Source organism: Seriola aureovittata, chromosome 10 (genome assembly GCF_021018895.1).
Source record: "Seriola aureovittata isolate HTS-2021-v1 ecotype China chromosome 10, ASM2101889v1, whole genome shotgun sequence".
In the NCBI taxonomy this organism is placed as follows: Eukaryota; Metazoa; Chordata; class Actinopteri; order Carangiformes; family Carangidae; genus Seriola; species Seriola aureovittata.
The window spans coordinates 11,401,016-11,417,540 of record NC_079373.1 but is presented as its reverse complement, the minus strand read 5'-3'; the positions used below and the strand labels follow the sequence as shown (position 1 = coordinate 11,417,540).

The window sequence follows — 16,525 nt, the reverse complement described above, 5'->3', positions numbered from 1 at the left end:
ACTCGTTGGTTGGTTTAAGCTACTTGAGTTTTTTGCTGCTGGGCTGCCATGACATATTGTGTTGGCCTAGTTTGTATATTTTATTTATTTTATTACCACTGACTGTTTTGACTTTTTTTTTTTTTTTTTTTTTTTTTTGGTGAAAGACCCTTTTGCTGTTGGGTTTGGGTCTCAGTCTTTGGCAGCGTCAGTCGGGTAAGGTCTGGAAGGCACCGTTATCATGAGGTCCTGGTCTCAGTTTTAGGTCCATCTAGAAATCTAGACCTGATCAGGCAGCACAAAGAAGACACCAAGAGCAACGGTTCTTAAAAAAAGGTGCCTGTAAAATCCTTTTTGACCCACGGTCTGATCAGTGATCTTAAAGAGTGCGTAGCATATGCCCATCATATAAAACTGCCCATACTCCAACCTGTTCAAGTAAACACAAACCCATTGATCCAAGCACTAAACTAAAAATACAGAGAGGCAATCAGCCAGAGGTTATGTATGAGTTTCTGACAGAGACTGAACTGACTCAGATCTATGATGCATGGAGTGCTCATAAATAGCGGGAGCGTATGGAAATGCACGTCGTGCCACAGCCTATATATTGAGATTCAAAACCTGACAGGCAGACTGATGTAGAATCCATGAAGGGCCAGATAACAGATATCGTTTCAAACTACAGTCCACAGTATGGTGGTTGTGGAAACTGTTGGTCCTGTTACAAAGCCAGAGTTGACAATAACACTGCTGGGCAAAATTGATAAAGCCCACCATGATGCTACTGTGCAAAAATGATATCCATCACACACAAGGAAACAAAAGCCGCTCATCTATTGTATAATCAGCAGTAACCTGAAATAGAAAGGTCAACAAATGAATAAACATAGATCTGACAGGAACGACTAGTTAAACAGCTGCAAACAAGAGGTTTGTTTGTAATTTACACACTGACTTCCAGATAAACAGTCTCTCTATAAACTATCAAAGCCATGGATGTACTAAGTCTATAAACTGAACACATCGCAACATGTCAGTGTGTTCTCAGCCGACACATTATCGAGAGCATTCGTGATCTTTTATACAGTAGCCTGCTTTTTTATAGTCTGCTTTAGGCGTGTGATAGCTATTATCATTGGCTTGACATGCTGACTGAATACATGAAACAGCGCCACACATAATGTCATACACCATTCTGAAAACGCAATAACGCACCATCGCAGCTACAAAACATCTGCATGAGGTAGACTCTTCAAAAAATCATTATACAATTAGCACCACAATGCATTCTGTATTCTTGCATGACAATTTCTCGGGGGGGAAAACTGACTGAATTTCTGTCAGGCGAGGACTAGCTATCAAAGGAAACTCATGTATGATTCAATGCTATCGTAAAATTTTCAGGAAGGTGGGAAGACACGGAGGAAGAGTGAGAGTCCAGAACAGAAAGAGGGGTGAGAGCTGGAAATAGAAATCAAATTCGAAAAAAAAGAAAAAACGAAGAGACAAAACAAGGAGAGTGCAGGGTGGCATGTGAGATGAAGGGAGGGAGGGACAGGTGTGAAAAGTGAAGTGAGAGAAACAATGAGTGGCAGGGAGTCCCAAGTGGATTGGATGTGAAAACAAGGAGGGACGTATAGACTCTGCAATGGGCACTGAGTCCCTCAATCGTCTTCCACACACACACACACACACACACACACACAGTAACATACAAAGATGTACACAGCTTCAAAGCCGTCTCTTCCACACCTTTCTTCCAGCTCATTCACACGAGTGGATAACAAACACTTTGCTTCTATCTTCAAGGGAGGTGTGGAGGCTGCAGAAATCCATAGTGATGAGTATAACAAAGCTCACCAGCTCTATGGACAGGAGGCAGGAAACAATAAAGAAAATCAGCTCAGTACCTCAATGTGAGTTTGAGCAAATAGAGCAAATAAAAACCTAGAACTAAGATTGTTTCTTTATGTACAATATTACAATTTTACATTCTAAATAAACATTTACTTTCGGCCGAATAAATTGTTTGACTGACTATTTTTAGTTTCTAAACAATATTAGAGCCTCTCAGCAATATGTGTCAGTTTCATTATTCTTTTTCAAATATTTCTGATGCAATTGAATCAGAAAAGTTAGACTGAGCAATTATGTAACATTACTCCCTGAAGGCTCTGAAAAGACCAGTCAATCAGTTTGAGAGTAGTTAATTATTTCTCCAACAGGAAGAAACAGCCACAAACATCAGACCTATTTGAATTACTCAACAAATCAGAGAATCAAACGTCTGGAACCAGACTAAGGTTATGACTAGTGGTTCAGGGAAGGCCTTGGCATTTTGGAAACATTATGACTAGATAAAAGTTTATGAGATTGCAATGCTGTATAATAATTACTGCAAAAATATCACTGATGCAATTAAATGATCGGCAGTATAAGAAAAGTTAGACAGAGCGATTATGTAACATGACTCCCTGAATGCCCTGAAAAGACCAGTCAATCATGAGAGTGATAACAGGTTCTTATCCTGTGCTTTCACTTTTAATACTGGGCTTACGTTCTTATATACATGGATCGTGGTTTAAATATGTGGACGTTTCTGAAGTGTTGTTATGCTACTACTATGGTGCAACCGCCTGAGCGAGCACTTGTTGGAAACCAAATCCACTTTTGTTATGAAATACCATAATCCCTACAACATCAAGCACAGTGTTGTGCATGTTCACTCTTCACAAGATCTAGCTCAAAGTTCCCTTTCTTGAATTTCCAACAAAGTTCACAGTCCCAAAAAAAAACAGTTTTTTTTTTTTTAAATGAGCTGCTCCGACATATTCTTTTTCAGTACTGCCTCCTCCTACCCATCTATCCCCAGCCCCCAATCATTGCCACATTAATGTATACTAGTATTGAATCACAAATGGAGCACAAAATGTCATAAAGCAGGACAACTCAAAATAGATCCATTTACAAATGTAATTCAGCTCTATGTATATTATCTACATTTTTTATATGCAGAAAGGGAAAAAAGAGGTGTTGTAAAGGTAGATGAATAGATTATATTTAACCTACATGAACCAAATTATGCAGCAGTTCAAAAACATAAAATAGATTACAGGCTGTACCACTGGCTTCATTACAGTCACTAGCTGATGTGCTATCACTGTGCTGTTTCAATTTGCACGACCATAGTTGTTCCCTAACCTTGACCACTTGGTTATTATTGTTACCATGTTACAATGACGCTCCCCAAACCTTAGCAAAGTAGTCATTTTAATTCGCAACATCTTCTCCCTCGTCTAAACTAATTACATATTTACTATGACCAAGTCATTTTTATGCCCAAACCTTAACCAGAGAGTCGACACATCATAAAACAGTGATCTGTAACAGTTTTGAAAGGCACAGACAAATTATGTTGTCCTGGCAACAGGGGCATCAGACCACAAAACGCTTCTATATGTCGTTCCACAGAACGTGGACAAATAATTTATGTTGTCCTTTAATTTGGAGTAGTAAGATGTTTCCACCTTTATCTTATGCCCAGGGTATAATGAAGCAAACATTTTCAGCAATGTTAGAAAACCTCATAGTGAGAGCTTTACACAGAAGTTACATTAAAATATGCTGAGACTTCAGAATGTGCAAACTATCTTAAATGTTATTAAAACATGCATTTATAGAATACTGTAATAGCCACTGCAGATTCATATTTACTTGGTGACTTAACAGCTGATTTTACTAAGTGTGCACAGGTGTGACAATTGATGTATTAAAGTGGGAAGGAGGCCCACTGAGGCTCCACACCACTGCAGATGAGTGAGAATAGACTTTGGTGTTGGACTGCCCAGGGTGACGCTGAGGGTTTTCTTGAAGAATCCAGACATGAGAGGGGACAGAGTGAAACTACCACTCTCTCAGTTGGCAGTGCACTGCCTCCCAACACCCAGCTGTGTTTGTTTGCTGTGAATTAGCAGGCAGCAAGAGTCTACATGCTCGCTCAATATTATCCACATCACACCATAATTAGAGAGGAGTGCACTATTAAAATGGTCGTCCGCTGCTAAATCACCAAATGATCGTTCATTTTTAGCATCTGGAGAAGCATCTTTTTTGTACCTGTGTTCTTCTATAGTAAACGCCGACATCAAGAAGCATGTAATCCGAAACGCATAAAAATTTACATATGACCAGGAACACTGCCAACACCATCCGACACTTAAATGTGACAGGTCAAGGCTTCAAATCCTCATAATGTGCTGTTATTATAATGTTGCCAAGGACTGTGACAATTCTCCTTTGAAATTCTATAATTATTCATTTATACATCTTCTCTCTCCTCTGATTGGCATAATTACTATCATCTTCCTAACAACTGTGAACTCCTAACTCCCAGTTAGTGCAACCAAAATACTGAAGGTTGTTGATACAAGCCCAACAGGGATTGAATCAGGCTGTGAATCTGGTCAGGTCCAATCTCAACTCCAACACAACTATGTCACGGATCAAACAGCACAGGGGCTCACAGGAGCAGGCGGAGGGTTTCTGAATGCCAAACAGCCACTGCTGCTCAAACAGATGTTGGCTGCACCACCTCTGATATCCGAAAATCCCACCCAACACCTACAACACGAGCCCCTGCTGACAATCATCAGCCCCACAACACAGGAGCTTAATAACCATGTGACTCGCCGTATTATGATTTGTGTTTTTGCTTTGTTGTTCTCCTTACCACCTTTAAAGACAGGCAGGAAAACAATAAGCCAGTCAATACACAAGAATAATTGCTATAAAACCTGAGTAAAAAAAAAAAACAAACATGCGAAGTCGCTTATAAAAATGACATTGGATTAGCACATATTCTAAAAACACTCTCAGGCCAACAGAAGGAGAAGATAACATTCAATGCACAGTACTTCCAGGGGGCTTAGATAACAGAAAGCCAAGCAGGAGGAAGGCTTCGGGATGACTGCACATGAGGACTTTTAAAATAAAGCCCATTGCACTGGTTGCCAAAGCTAAAACACCGAAAGCAACACTCACCCAAAATGTCTTGTCTATTAACCTATGAATCATAACCAAAACTGGCATGGGCCCACTCGCAACTGACACGTGAAGCTTCTGGCAAAAATTTGCTCTTATGAAAGCTGACACTGTCAAAGAGCAGACTCAGAAATATCAAAAATGAAAGTTTCACACGTGGATGGGCCTGTCGTAGCTTCATGTTAAACGACCAATAAGTACTGAGCACTTTTTACCTAATGAGGCATCTTTGTGCATGGAAAATCAGCCTGCACGAATGTACAGTGCACTAGATACAGTATGCATCTATAATGAAGTGGCTCTGTTCAAAGTAACTGTGTTTATGCAAATTATTCTGTACATACATACTAATCATGCGCTCAGGGAATATAGTGCTACCATGGAAAGTAAAAGAGATAAAAGGATCAAGGGAAGTGAGGGAGTGTCTGTAATATGACAGATTGTATAGCTGCTGAGCCTTCATGGCTGTTAGTCACATATAGAAAATAACACACCTCAAGGATGAGGATATTAATGTGAGAAAATGATATTTTAACAAGATTAGTAGCATTTGTGCTTTGTCTTAGCTCAGTGTGTCATCAAACACATTTATCATCATAGAAATGACTGGCATTTATCTCAGTCGCACTTTATTATTTTGTACATTAAGCATCTTGTTTGATGTAGTTTCACAGCGGTGGGCAGATGACATTTTCTCCAAAATAAGTGGTCCAAGACTACAAAGGCCTTAATTAACATCTTAGTGCCACTCTAAGGTGCCTCCCCACCACCACCACCAAACACACATGCACATACACCCCAGATAAGGGCTCAGGGTACGATGCCCTGTAAAGCATGCACAAACAGTGTCTCCACTGAGATAGAAGCACATCATCTTGTGCACAAGGACGTAGTTGATAGTGGCCTTCACAGGGTCATGAGGCCAATAGTTCGTCCCCCTATCCCAGCTCGCTGCTTCTCTGTGGCTGCTGCTCTGTGGCTGCTGCAAGGCACAGTCACAGGATGGAAATAAGATCCATTTACAGCAGTGCTCCGAAGAGGACCTCGGGGACTTTCGAAGGTGCTGCAGCAGAACTACCTCCATCCACAGCAGGAAACTAGAAGTCATTCACTGCTCCATTTACTTCAAAGTGGAATATCAAATATAACACGATGTTCCACTGAAGCAAACAATAGAAAGACTGTGTTGTAGCACGTTCATTTCAGCACAGATCATTTCTCCCTCTCGGTTCATATACATCATAATGGCATCAACGAGTAATCTAGGTACAGTCACCTCGCTGGTGATTCAATAGCAATGCCAATTACACTATGTAGCGAGGCGTGTGGTGTGCAGAGCCTGCTGCAACGCCTAATCCTGCCATCTGTGGACCAATAAGTTTCACAGCAGTGCGATCGTGAGCTGAAACAAGTAAGAGTTCGAGCCAACATTAAAGTTGAAATAGGTGACCGGTGTTTCTGGGTTGTACAAGCACAGGCTGAATCAGAAATCAATTAACTTTAAAGGCATGCAAATCTAAAAAAAATCAGTCAAGTGAAGAGGCACTTAGCCGAACAGCTCTGTCTGCCTAATGACTAGTTGCCTTCCTTTAATCAATCACATTTCATACCACATAATCACAATGACATGCCCTCTATCAGAGGTCAGTCTGCTTGATCTGCGTTCTGTTTCTCCTCGATGCGTGGCCTGGTACTGACGCTGTATCAGCACAGTTTTACTATTGTTGTAGCTGCTAATGTCTGGGAGTTTAATTAGTTTGAGTCTGGACTGCTGAAGCTGTTGTGGTCATGTGACACCGATTTAACCATGGCCAACTCTCTACAGTTATATGCAGTGGTGGAAAGTAAAGAAGTATATTCACTCAAGTACAGTCTTGAAGTACTTCTGCTTTACGTGTGCATTTCCATTTTATGAAACTTTACTCAGCTGCATTTCTGAGTGTTTCATTTAAATAATTGTTCGTAACCGAATAGTGCGATATTTCACAAGACACTGAAGATTCAGTTCAAAGTCCAAGAATGAAAACAAATTTGCAGAGTTTTTCTTGGTTCCCATCCCATTAATCATCTTACAACCCCTTAGATTTATCTTGTGATACTCTCTTGCTTTCGATACTTGAAGTACATTTTGCCCTTTACACATTACTTCCATGTTTGTACAATAAGATTTTGAATGAAGGAGTATGTTTACATGTTATTTCGATACTTTTAATGATGTGAAAGATCTGAATTCTTCTTCCACAGCTCTTAATATGTCTTCATTAATAATTGTCTTGTGACAGAAAATTCTTGCTTCAATGAGACTGCACATAATATTTGCACAGATTTTCATAATATATGCACACATTGTGCTATCTGCAGAGCAGCAAAGTGTCCTCTTCTAGTAAACTCACAGCAGACAATGTTTATTAAGGCTCTCTGATTATTAAAGCAACACATGTGAGTGGGAACTACATATATCTGTTAGTGAAGCTTGAGTGTTCATGTGTCTGTGTTCGTGTGTGTGTGTGTGTGTGTTCGTGTGTGCGTGTGTGCATGTGTGTGTGTGTGTAAACTCACCAGCTTGCGTTGACACCAACCACAGACGCCACAAAGAGCCACCAGCCAAACAGCACACACTGTCACTGCGAGGGAGACCAGGAACACACTGAGGGACACTGAGCCTGTGCACATAAACACACATACAGAAACAGGGAGGCAGAGAGAGAGAGAGAAGATGAGTGATGCTTTTGTGCATACAGGGATATATTTTCTTCATTGTGTGTACAATAAAAACACAGGATTTTTTTTCCCTACAGAGCTGATTGTATACCACGGTAAATCAGGTTTTCAAATGGAGCAACCCTAAAACAAAGCTGGGCCATCTCCCTCCCTCTTTAATTTAATAGCCAAGGCAAAGCTGCCATTTTTACATTCTGTCATAAGGAGCCACAATCTCACCACTACCCGCTTCGTGCCGGAGCATTTCAATACCTTACGAATAAGGGCTGCAGCCAGGCATCACTCACTCGCACACACATCACTGTCATAGTGTCACAGCTTGTTAAGTGACAGGCTGAAAGTGAAGGGGGTGGGGGGGTTGCAGAGTGGAGGCTGGGGAGGCTGGGCTGACAATACAAGAGAGCTCATGATTAATGGGTATCAGTAGATGCCCAGTGAGAGATGTGGCTCTGGAAGAGAGTCATAAAAAAACATCATCTATTGCTGCTCGCTTGTGTCTCAGTGTGTGTGCGTGTGTGCATGTTTGTGAGAGAGAGAGAGAGGATTCACACATGCACCTGTGCGCCTGAGTGTGTTTACATGCTGGTTATGATAGTGGCAATAAGTGGATCTACCCTCGCGAGCACTCTGCGTTTAGTTAGTTCTCCACATTTAAACAAGTGAGTGGCCTTCTCTTTGGAGGACAGGGATATAAAGCCTCATTGAGCTTTGATATTTGCACAGCGGGGAAGATGCTAATGTATTCAAATTTGTGATTTCCTTCTAACAATTCTGATTCCTAAATATACAGTGATAAATGGGTGTCAGAACGCGTTTTCGCACCGCTGAGTGACAAACACTGACAAACACCCATGCTTTCCTTTCAGCAACTGGGTTTGTCTTCTCCCCAATTGCTGTCTGCTTCTCTCCCTTTGCTTGTCACAACTGGCCTTTTCATCTCACTCCTCCATCATATCTGTGCTTTATTCTCCACCTCACCATGTCCTCTGGGAACAGACGAGCTCAAAAAGGAGGAAGAGTGGCAGGTATACTTGTTTCATATGGAAAAATCAGAATAGGACCAGCATAGTATTCCACAGTCTTCCCTCAGCCTCAGCTGCTGTTTTCAAGTGACACCTGAGGCCACTTACAGTCAAAAAATAGTGAGCACAAATGCAACAGCTAAGACAATGGACAGCAAACTTAATGACAGATAGATGATGATTAGACTCTTAGTGACAGACAATCAGACCAAAAAAGAACCATTTAGCTTTGTGCATTTGTACTGAATTCTGTAATAGAAATGACAAAGAAACAACGGAAAAATCTTGGATGGAGAAACGTGGGCAACACAGACTGTAAACTCCACAGGAAGAGATGGAGGTGAATGAACTTTGCAGCATGCAGCGAGTCCTCAGTAAAACCGAGATAAATTATCTTGTTAATTTTTCTCCAACTCGCAATTTTCTATGTTTCAGTCATAAAAATGAATCATATGGGAACAAATGAAATTGACTAGATCATGAAGCAAGAGATAAAAAATCTTTTTAATTCCCCTCTACTCAGAGTGAGTGACAATTCTGTTTTATCTATATGTGTTACTGGTAGCGCACCCAGAAATATAATCATGTTCCTGGCAATTTTACAATATTAAAGGGGCTATATGGAGTTTTCTTACGAACAAAATTTCTGCAAGCATTCAGCATTTCTAATAAAATCCATTGTGTGTATCCTTGAGGTGTAACAAACTTGCATTTCCTTCTTCATAAAACTAAACAGACTTTCTTTTTTTAAATTTAAAACCTTTATCATTTACAGACATGTTTAATTGGTAACTGTCTTCCTCTTCCCTGTCTTTTTTAGTGTTTATCTGTGTTTTTTTGGTGCATACTGCCACCTGTAGATGAATGAAATAGCATGAATCTATTGGTAGGAATGTGTGCCTCATCACCCACATGCAAACGTAACAAGGACCCAGTCATAAAAACATTGTTCTGTAGCACTAGCAGTGGCCAAAAACTCCACATTTGGCCTTTAATGGTCACTTTAAGGTAGTTACTTGCTTACATACTTTTCCAACTGTGGAAGGATTTTCTATTAGAATGATCTTTTTCATCGAGTTGACTCTGTACAAGCTGCAGTGTATTATTACACCTTTCATTGCTCTCTACAAGAGCAGTGTGAGCATGTGATCAGAAACACGGGTCAATTTAGGATTAACACTCTTCGCAAAGTTTGGAGCCTACACCATCCCTTGCAGGTGGCACAGTGCTTCAACCAAACAGGAGGAGTCACTTGTGGTAGGTACTGCCAGCAGGAGTTGAACTCTGGTGTTTGGAAATCTGCCCATGCACCTACCACCCAAAGATAAAAATCCTAAACATCTAAAACATCCCACACTATGTGAGTTTATCTCCTGACAACAGCAGCTGCCCCAGACTGGAAAAGAATCAATCCTACTTGACTAATCTTGTTCTGATTGTGAAAGTATAGATATAATCAGTGCAGTTGTTACACGTGTGCCCACATTATCTATCTGCAGTCAAAAAAGATGCTAATGGTAAAGACACACGTCCAAACCCTGCTGAGTAAGAGAGGGTCAGTGAAACACATGCAGCTCCTGAATGATGAATATCTCCATTCACAGATGTTCAGAAATAGACACAGGCTATATACTCTGCTACTGTATATTCATAGAGAGGTCCATGAAGTTGAGTCCATTAGATACGTACAGCATCAGCAATGGATCTTAAATAAGGAGAGCTAGTCTCCAGCTAGATTGTGCACTAAGTGCCTCAGTGATGGATGTTCAGGTTTTTGAAGGGCTTGGAGAGTCAGGTAGATCTGTGAAAGGCAGCAGCTGCTGATGTAGGGCCCTGTCCTACAGCCCTGTGTTCTCTCTGAAGGTCAGAGGGTGGGGTGGAGAGTGCTACGGTTTATGATCTGTGTCAGTCATGAGAGCTGTGGGAGTAAAAAGCTTCCAAATAAAATGCAGCATCTAAAGAGGCCACGTTATTGCACTCAGTAATGGACAGCTGGTTTCTGCTTCCCACTTCATGGAATATAACTTCCTTTTTAGAAACTACAGAGAAGCACCATGAGCAGGTAGTGCAGAGGAATAAAAAGGTAGGAAAAAAACACTGTGTTGAGGTATTAAGGAGATATGCAAATCTTCAGCACTATAGCTGTGGAGAAAAAGAGGCATCATTAGCGTATAAGAAGCCTGCACTACATACAGCTATCACAGCACTCAGGAAATTCAATTTATCTTTCCCCTTGAACAAAATAAAACTTGTGGCTTGAAATACTCTCGCAGGTGACGCACTGGTGAGGTGAAAGATAAAAAGGTGTTTGTGTGCTACAACTGGAATAAGCGGACAATTTCACGAGAACAGCTAATGTAGCATTTAATAATATAATATAATCCTTAATATATTTTAACTAGGTAAGGAATGAAAAAATCCTTCCAAATGGAGGGTGATGAATCACTTGTAAAATTGCACCACTCAGTAAAACTGACAAGTGAACTGAACAATCCATTGAACCCTTTGATCAGAAGCCTTTAGAAGTCAGAGCACTCTTGAACTTGAAAGTCGCTTGTTTGTTTTAGATTTCTGTGGCTATTTCTTTCATATATAAAAGAAAATAATTGGCTCCATCCACAGGAGCGAGCAGTGACAATGACGGTGTAAATGAGTTTGCAATGATCTTTCAGTGAGGAGGACAACAGAAAACAAGTCATGCAGGAGGTTAAATATGGACATTTAAGTGAGGCAAAGACGAAACCTGCAGAATATATCAAAGGGCAGAGTCTTGAGGATCGAAGTGTTCTAGTGCATTGCAGCATTGAGTGCAACAAGCATTACTGTGGTTACGTAGAGTGGCACAGTACATGTAGGTGATCTGGCCCACATGCAGTGAGCTAAGCCAAGCAGAAAGGGACCAGTCCTCAGGGGTAGAAGAAATTGCTAATTGGACAGGCGGAACTGGAGCAGTGTCCAGTCAGCAAAGCTGCCACACCGCATCCTTACGCTCTGACTGAGGTGGAGAGGGCAGTGCCTCAGAAGCTCTGGGTGCAAAGCTCATAGCCTAATCGCCACTTCAAAGTGCCCCCCTCCTTGTACAGGAGCCTGGGTTCTGCCCTCTTTATAGCCAGGGTAATCCTCAGATGTCACTCAGGCATCTTTACAGTCTGCCCCCCCTCTGAGGCAGAATCTGTGTGCAACAGCAAAATGTTACTTACTTCCAGTTAAATTCCAATACTGAGTATTTCAAATTGCTTCAATCTACCTTCTGGCTCAATTCTGCGCTGCAGTTTATTGCTTTTGTTTTAGAGTTATTTCTCAAGACAAAAGACTGAGTGGTAGTAAACAGCACATGCATATGAGGCCCTTCAAAACTAAATATTTCTCCCCAGCCGCACAAAATAATTTGTGTGGAAAGAGCGTAAAATTGATTCAAGAGAGGAGATGTGGATAAAATGAGTATTTACTATGGTTCCAGGTAAATAATGTCATTGTCAAATAAACTGATGAGGTGACATTTCACACAGTGAGCTCTGAGGTGGTTTCTACCACTGCTGTGGCATGCTCAAAGGAAGACCTGTTGTTTTGGCATGCTTTAGCCCTTTCAGTGTTGTTGTAAAGCCAGTCAGCTTGGCCAAGGTTCAGGTATTTGCTTGAGACAGAACATCATTTCAAGTAGGATGCAGGATAGATGACAGTTCTTTCCTTCATGCAGACATCAGTTTGAAGCCTTCCTGCTGCTCTTTAAACAAAGGGACCACTTGGTGGGGTGTGCATTGGTCTTTATTATAGCTACGAGCTATAATAAAGCTATACGGGATCACACCAGTCACAACACCCGTCAACATGCTGACATTCTGACACAACCCATCTCGGCCTTCATTATGATCTGAACTACACACCTGAAAAGTTTCGTGACTGTATCTTGTACGTTTGTGACGCAAAATGTGTCCACCAACAGACAGACATATAAAAATCTGCTGAAGTACCACCTCTGTGCTGGTTCCTGCTGCAGTAAGTGTCTCTAGGACCATGATGACACACACACACACACACACACACACACACACACATAGACTCACAAGGTGAAAACATAACCAGCCACACATTGTCGCAGCTTGTAATAACAATTTAGGAAAATTTTTCAAGTAAGAGCTGATAGGAAGTTCAGAGAATCCATTACTGTACTTTAGCAAAAAAACATGATCCCATGATCTCATTTGCTTATTGGTTGTGTTCCCAAGTTTTATCTTGTGACAACACACTTATCTTAAATTTACTTATTGTTTGGCAGGGAACTCTCTATTCTTGGTGTTTTATGTTTATGTTATATTAACGTGCACCATAACTGCGAGAAACAATACAGACAACAAAATGTTGACTGTGATGGATTATCTATCTAATGAAAGTTGGCAGCAAGCATCAAAAGTAATTTGATCCATGGAAGGTAAAGGGAACATCCATTCATCCCTGTATAAAAGCCATGGGAAGCTTTGGGAAATGTATGCAGGTTGCAGTAAAAGGGGGAAAAACAGGCAAGATTCTGGTATGGTCCTTTAACCACTTGGAAATTCAAGTCCACAGTGGACAGTGGAGCCCCATGTGCTGCAAATCATAGGGATGTGTAGAGCAACCACTGAAATTTTGACAGGTGGAGAGCACCTGTGGTGAGAGTGAGTGTCTCTTGCATCCCCTGTAGGGTAGAGGGATGCTTTGCCGGTTCTCTGTCCCTATATGCTCCCTGTGGCTCAGCTGTGGCACTGCTGTGCTGTCACAGAGGCTGTTTCACAGCGAGAGTAAGAGGACTGCCACCCACGTTCTGTCTGCTCTCAGATGAGGAATAGGATCCATCTCAGCAAAGTGACAAGCCGGGTTAGAGCTGGACCAGCAAAACGTCATGTGACACATGCCTGGTGTCACCTATAATGGCACCATCGTCTTATTAGCACCTCTGACACAGAATGAGTGAATAAATTAAAGAGTATAGACACTCAGAGTGTAAGTGAACTGAGACTGTGATAATGCTTTAATATAGTTACAAGGGAACGCAATCAAGTTTGGTATTTTTCTGTTTCTGCCATACAACTGATGTAAATATAGAATAAAACTTAAATACAACAGATGAAAGAGATGCTGTTTTGTCCAGCACACTAATATACTTGTGTAAAAAATACTATATTTCCCTAAAATATCTTAGATATTCTGTGGCATAGACATTTTTATGTAATTATTTAAGTGTCAACAAATAAATTAATGAACTAATAAATACATAAATTCTTCTGACATTTCAGAAATCGTCAGTTTTCTTATCTACTGTATGCCTTTGGTAAATACTCAGGAGTGTCTGTGAAAAACAACCAGCAGCCTGCTCACAGTAAGATGCTCAATGAACAGCTTAGCTTCTGTGTTGTAAGTAGGACTGTATAATTCTGTCAAAATGACATACTGCAATACAAATAATAAATGTGTGATTACTGAATATTTTCCCTTTCAAGATAGTTAAAGAGGCATTAGCTCAGTCTGAATTTGTACCGTTTTTTTTTTTTCTTCATCTTCTTACAGCCTGATCCATTCATTCAGTTTCCTGTTGGAAACTGTATATTAGATATTTTTTTTAAATTGTGAAGGTCTGGTCTCCAGAAACTGAAATCATCAAAATGATTTTGAACTAACTTTCTTCAATGCCGTGATCTCAGTGGGATGTAAATGAATATTATCTACTTTTAATTCTGAGCGATAAAGATAATGTTTTAGTTAGATGTATTTGTCTCAATGCCTTTGATAAGGACTCTATACAGTATGCATCGTCTTCATCTATCACATAATCTATCAGTGTCTCTTCCACAATTTTCTCCCCCAGCTCTGCCTCAGAAAGACTGAATTAACTGGTCAGATTGAAATGGATGACTTTCATATATGCCACAAGAAGGACTCAATACATTTACCAAGGACACTCTCCCCTGCCTTCTAACAGGCCAACTTGTTTTCCGATTTGTAAGTGCCCCCTGCCTCGCATCAAAGCCACATTAATAATGGATTAGAGTCATATATCACAGGATGATTCCAAAACACTACTTTAAAAGAGGCTAACTCATCTGCCTGCTTGAATATTAGTCTAGTGGTGCACAGTAACCTGTGCAGTTTACTAGCTAATTACATATCTAGGTAACTGAATTGTTCCAGATCTGTCATGATGGAAGAGAAATATTAAGTATGATACTTGATTAATTTCCTCCTACAGTTGTACCCCTTGGCTCAATGTTCCTCGTGACAGAGTGACCCCCACACCCTCTCCATATTTCACCTCGCTGCTCTTCTATCAGTTACCGACTCTTCCCACTTTCACCTCCTGAGTGTCATACTGGGACAAATGGCTGTTATAAATTCCAGAAACCTGATCAAGCTGAACGAGCTTCTTCTGTTTAGTGGCCCCACAGCTTTAGGATCTGCTAGCTGCTTCACACCGTTACAAACAACCTATTACTCACCCGCCCCACTGATGCCCTTGACTTTATTGACTTAAGTCCACATAGTGGCTGTTGATACTCTGGAGGTAGACTAGTGTCCATCTCAGTAATGAGCTTCTGAGCTGTAAACTAAATCAGCCATGACTAACATTATTCCAGGTTCAGGGGCATTAAATTGCCTATATATAGCCTTCTTTATTTGCTGTAAGCAGGGTTAGGGCTTGCAATAAAACAGCGCCTCACTGAATTGTTTTACAAAACTTCTTCTACCCACCTTTTCAGCGAGGAGTGTTCTTTTATGTTCATGTTCATGTTTGCCCAGCCGGTTTCCTGTTCTCATACTGTACAGGATTCCTCTCAGAATTAATAGTAACTTTTAAAACAGTGAGTACTTGAACTCAGACAAAGGCGAAAGCAATCGGCAGTTTTAGCATCTATTGCTGACAGATTTTAACAGCTGTATCTAGAGGCCTTAAGCTAACATTAGCTCCAGGAGTTGGATGAAAACACTGTCTCCAGCTGACTTTTTAATGTTTCATTCTAAAATCTTTGAAAATCAATCAGTGATCAATGTGGAAGACAAAGGAATAAAGAAAGCCTAGTTCTTGTATTGCAGTGTAGAGCTAGTTAATCCTATAGTATTACATGTAGAGTTTTAAAAAATGTAAGATATCAGACTTTTATTTCACTCTCCAATAATCCTGTTTATTCTTGTTTTAATCTTCAAACAGTATCTTTCCACATTTTTAATGTTACAAGAGAAAAGGCTTTTAGGATGGAGCAAATGTAATCCAATAATAATAATAATAATAATAATAATAAAAGCTGCTAATGTTACCTTAACTGTAATAGCTTCTGGGACTGGCTTCAGCACAATGGGTGAATACTACACAATAGATATCCTGTCATCACACACCAAAAAAAAGTTAGTTCATGATGTGCTCCTCTGACATGGAAATAACACCTGGTTACTACTGTAGCTACTGCAGTTTGCATTTTTGGTTTTGGAAAGGCTAAAAAAAAGGCACCGCCCTGTAAACTTGTTAAACATGCAAATCACTTTAATATGTGGAGGAATCCAAAGCTTGACAGATCTGCCCTGCCTACTTACTGTACGGTTGCACAGGTCACATTTCTTCCATTTTCTGTCTTTTTCCAACTGTCATCTCCATCGAGGCCTGAAATGTCAATAGCCTTGTGTGTAGCCAAACATTTTGTCCGTCAAACTTTCCTACACCCCCTCAGCATTGACCTTCTGTAACCTTCTTCTCCTCTACACTTCACTTTAACCTCTTATTCATTGCCATATCC

General features: G+C 40.5%; 1 protein-coding gene across 1 annotated transcript in view; it reads right to left on the bottom strand.

The window, feature by feature from the left end:
• The window catches only part of syt7a (synaptotagmin VIIa), a 75,984-nt gene that overhangs the window by 39,868 nt on the left and 19,591 nt on the right, over nt 1-16,525 (bottom strand). Inside the window, exon 2 of the mRNA XM_056386665.1 lies at nt 7,582-7,685. Within this exon, the coding sequence (XP_056242640.1) occupies nt 7,582-7,685 (104 nt within the window). The remainder of the gene's footprint in view (nt 1-7,581; nt 7,686-16,525) is intronic.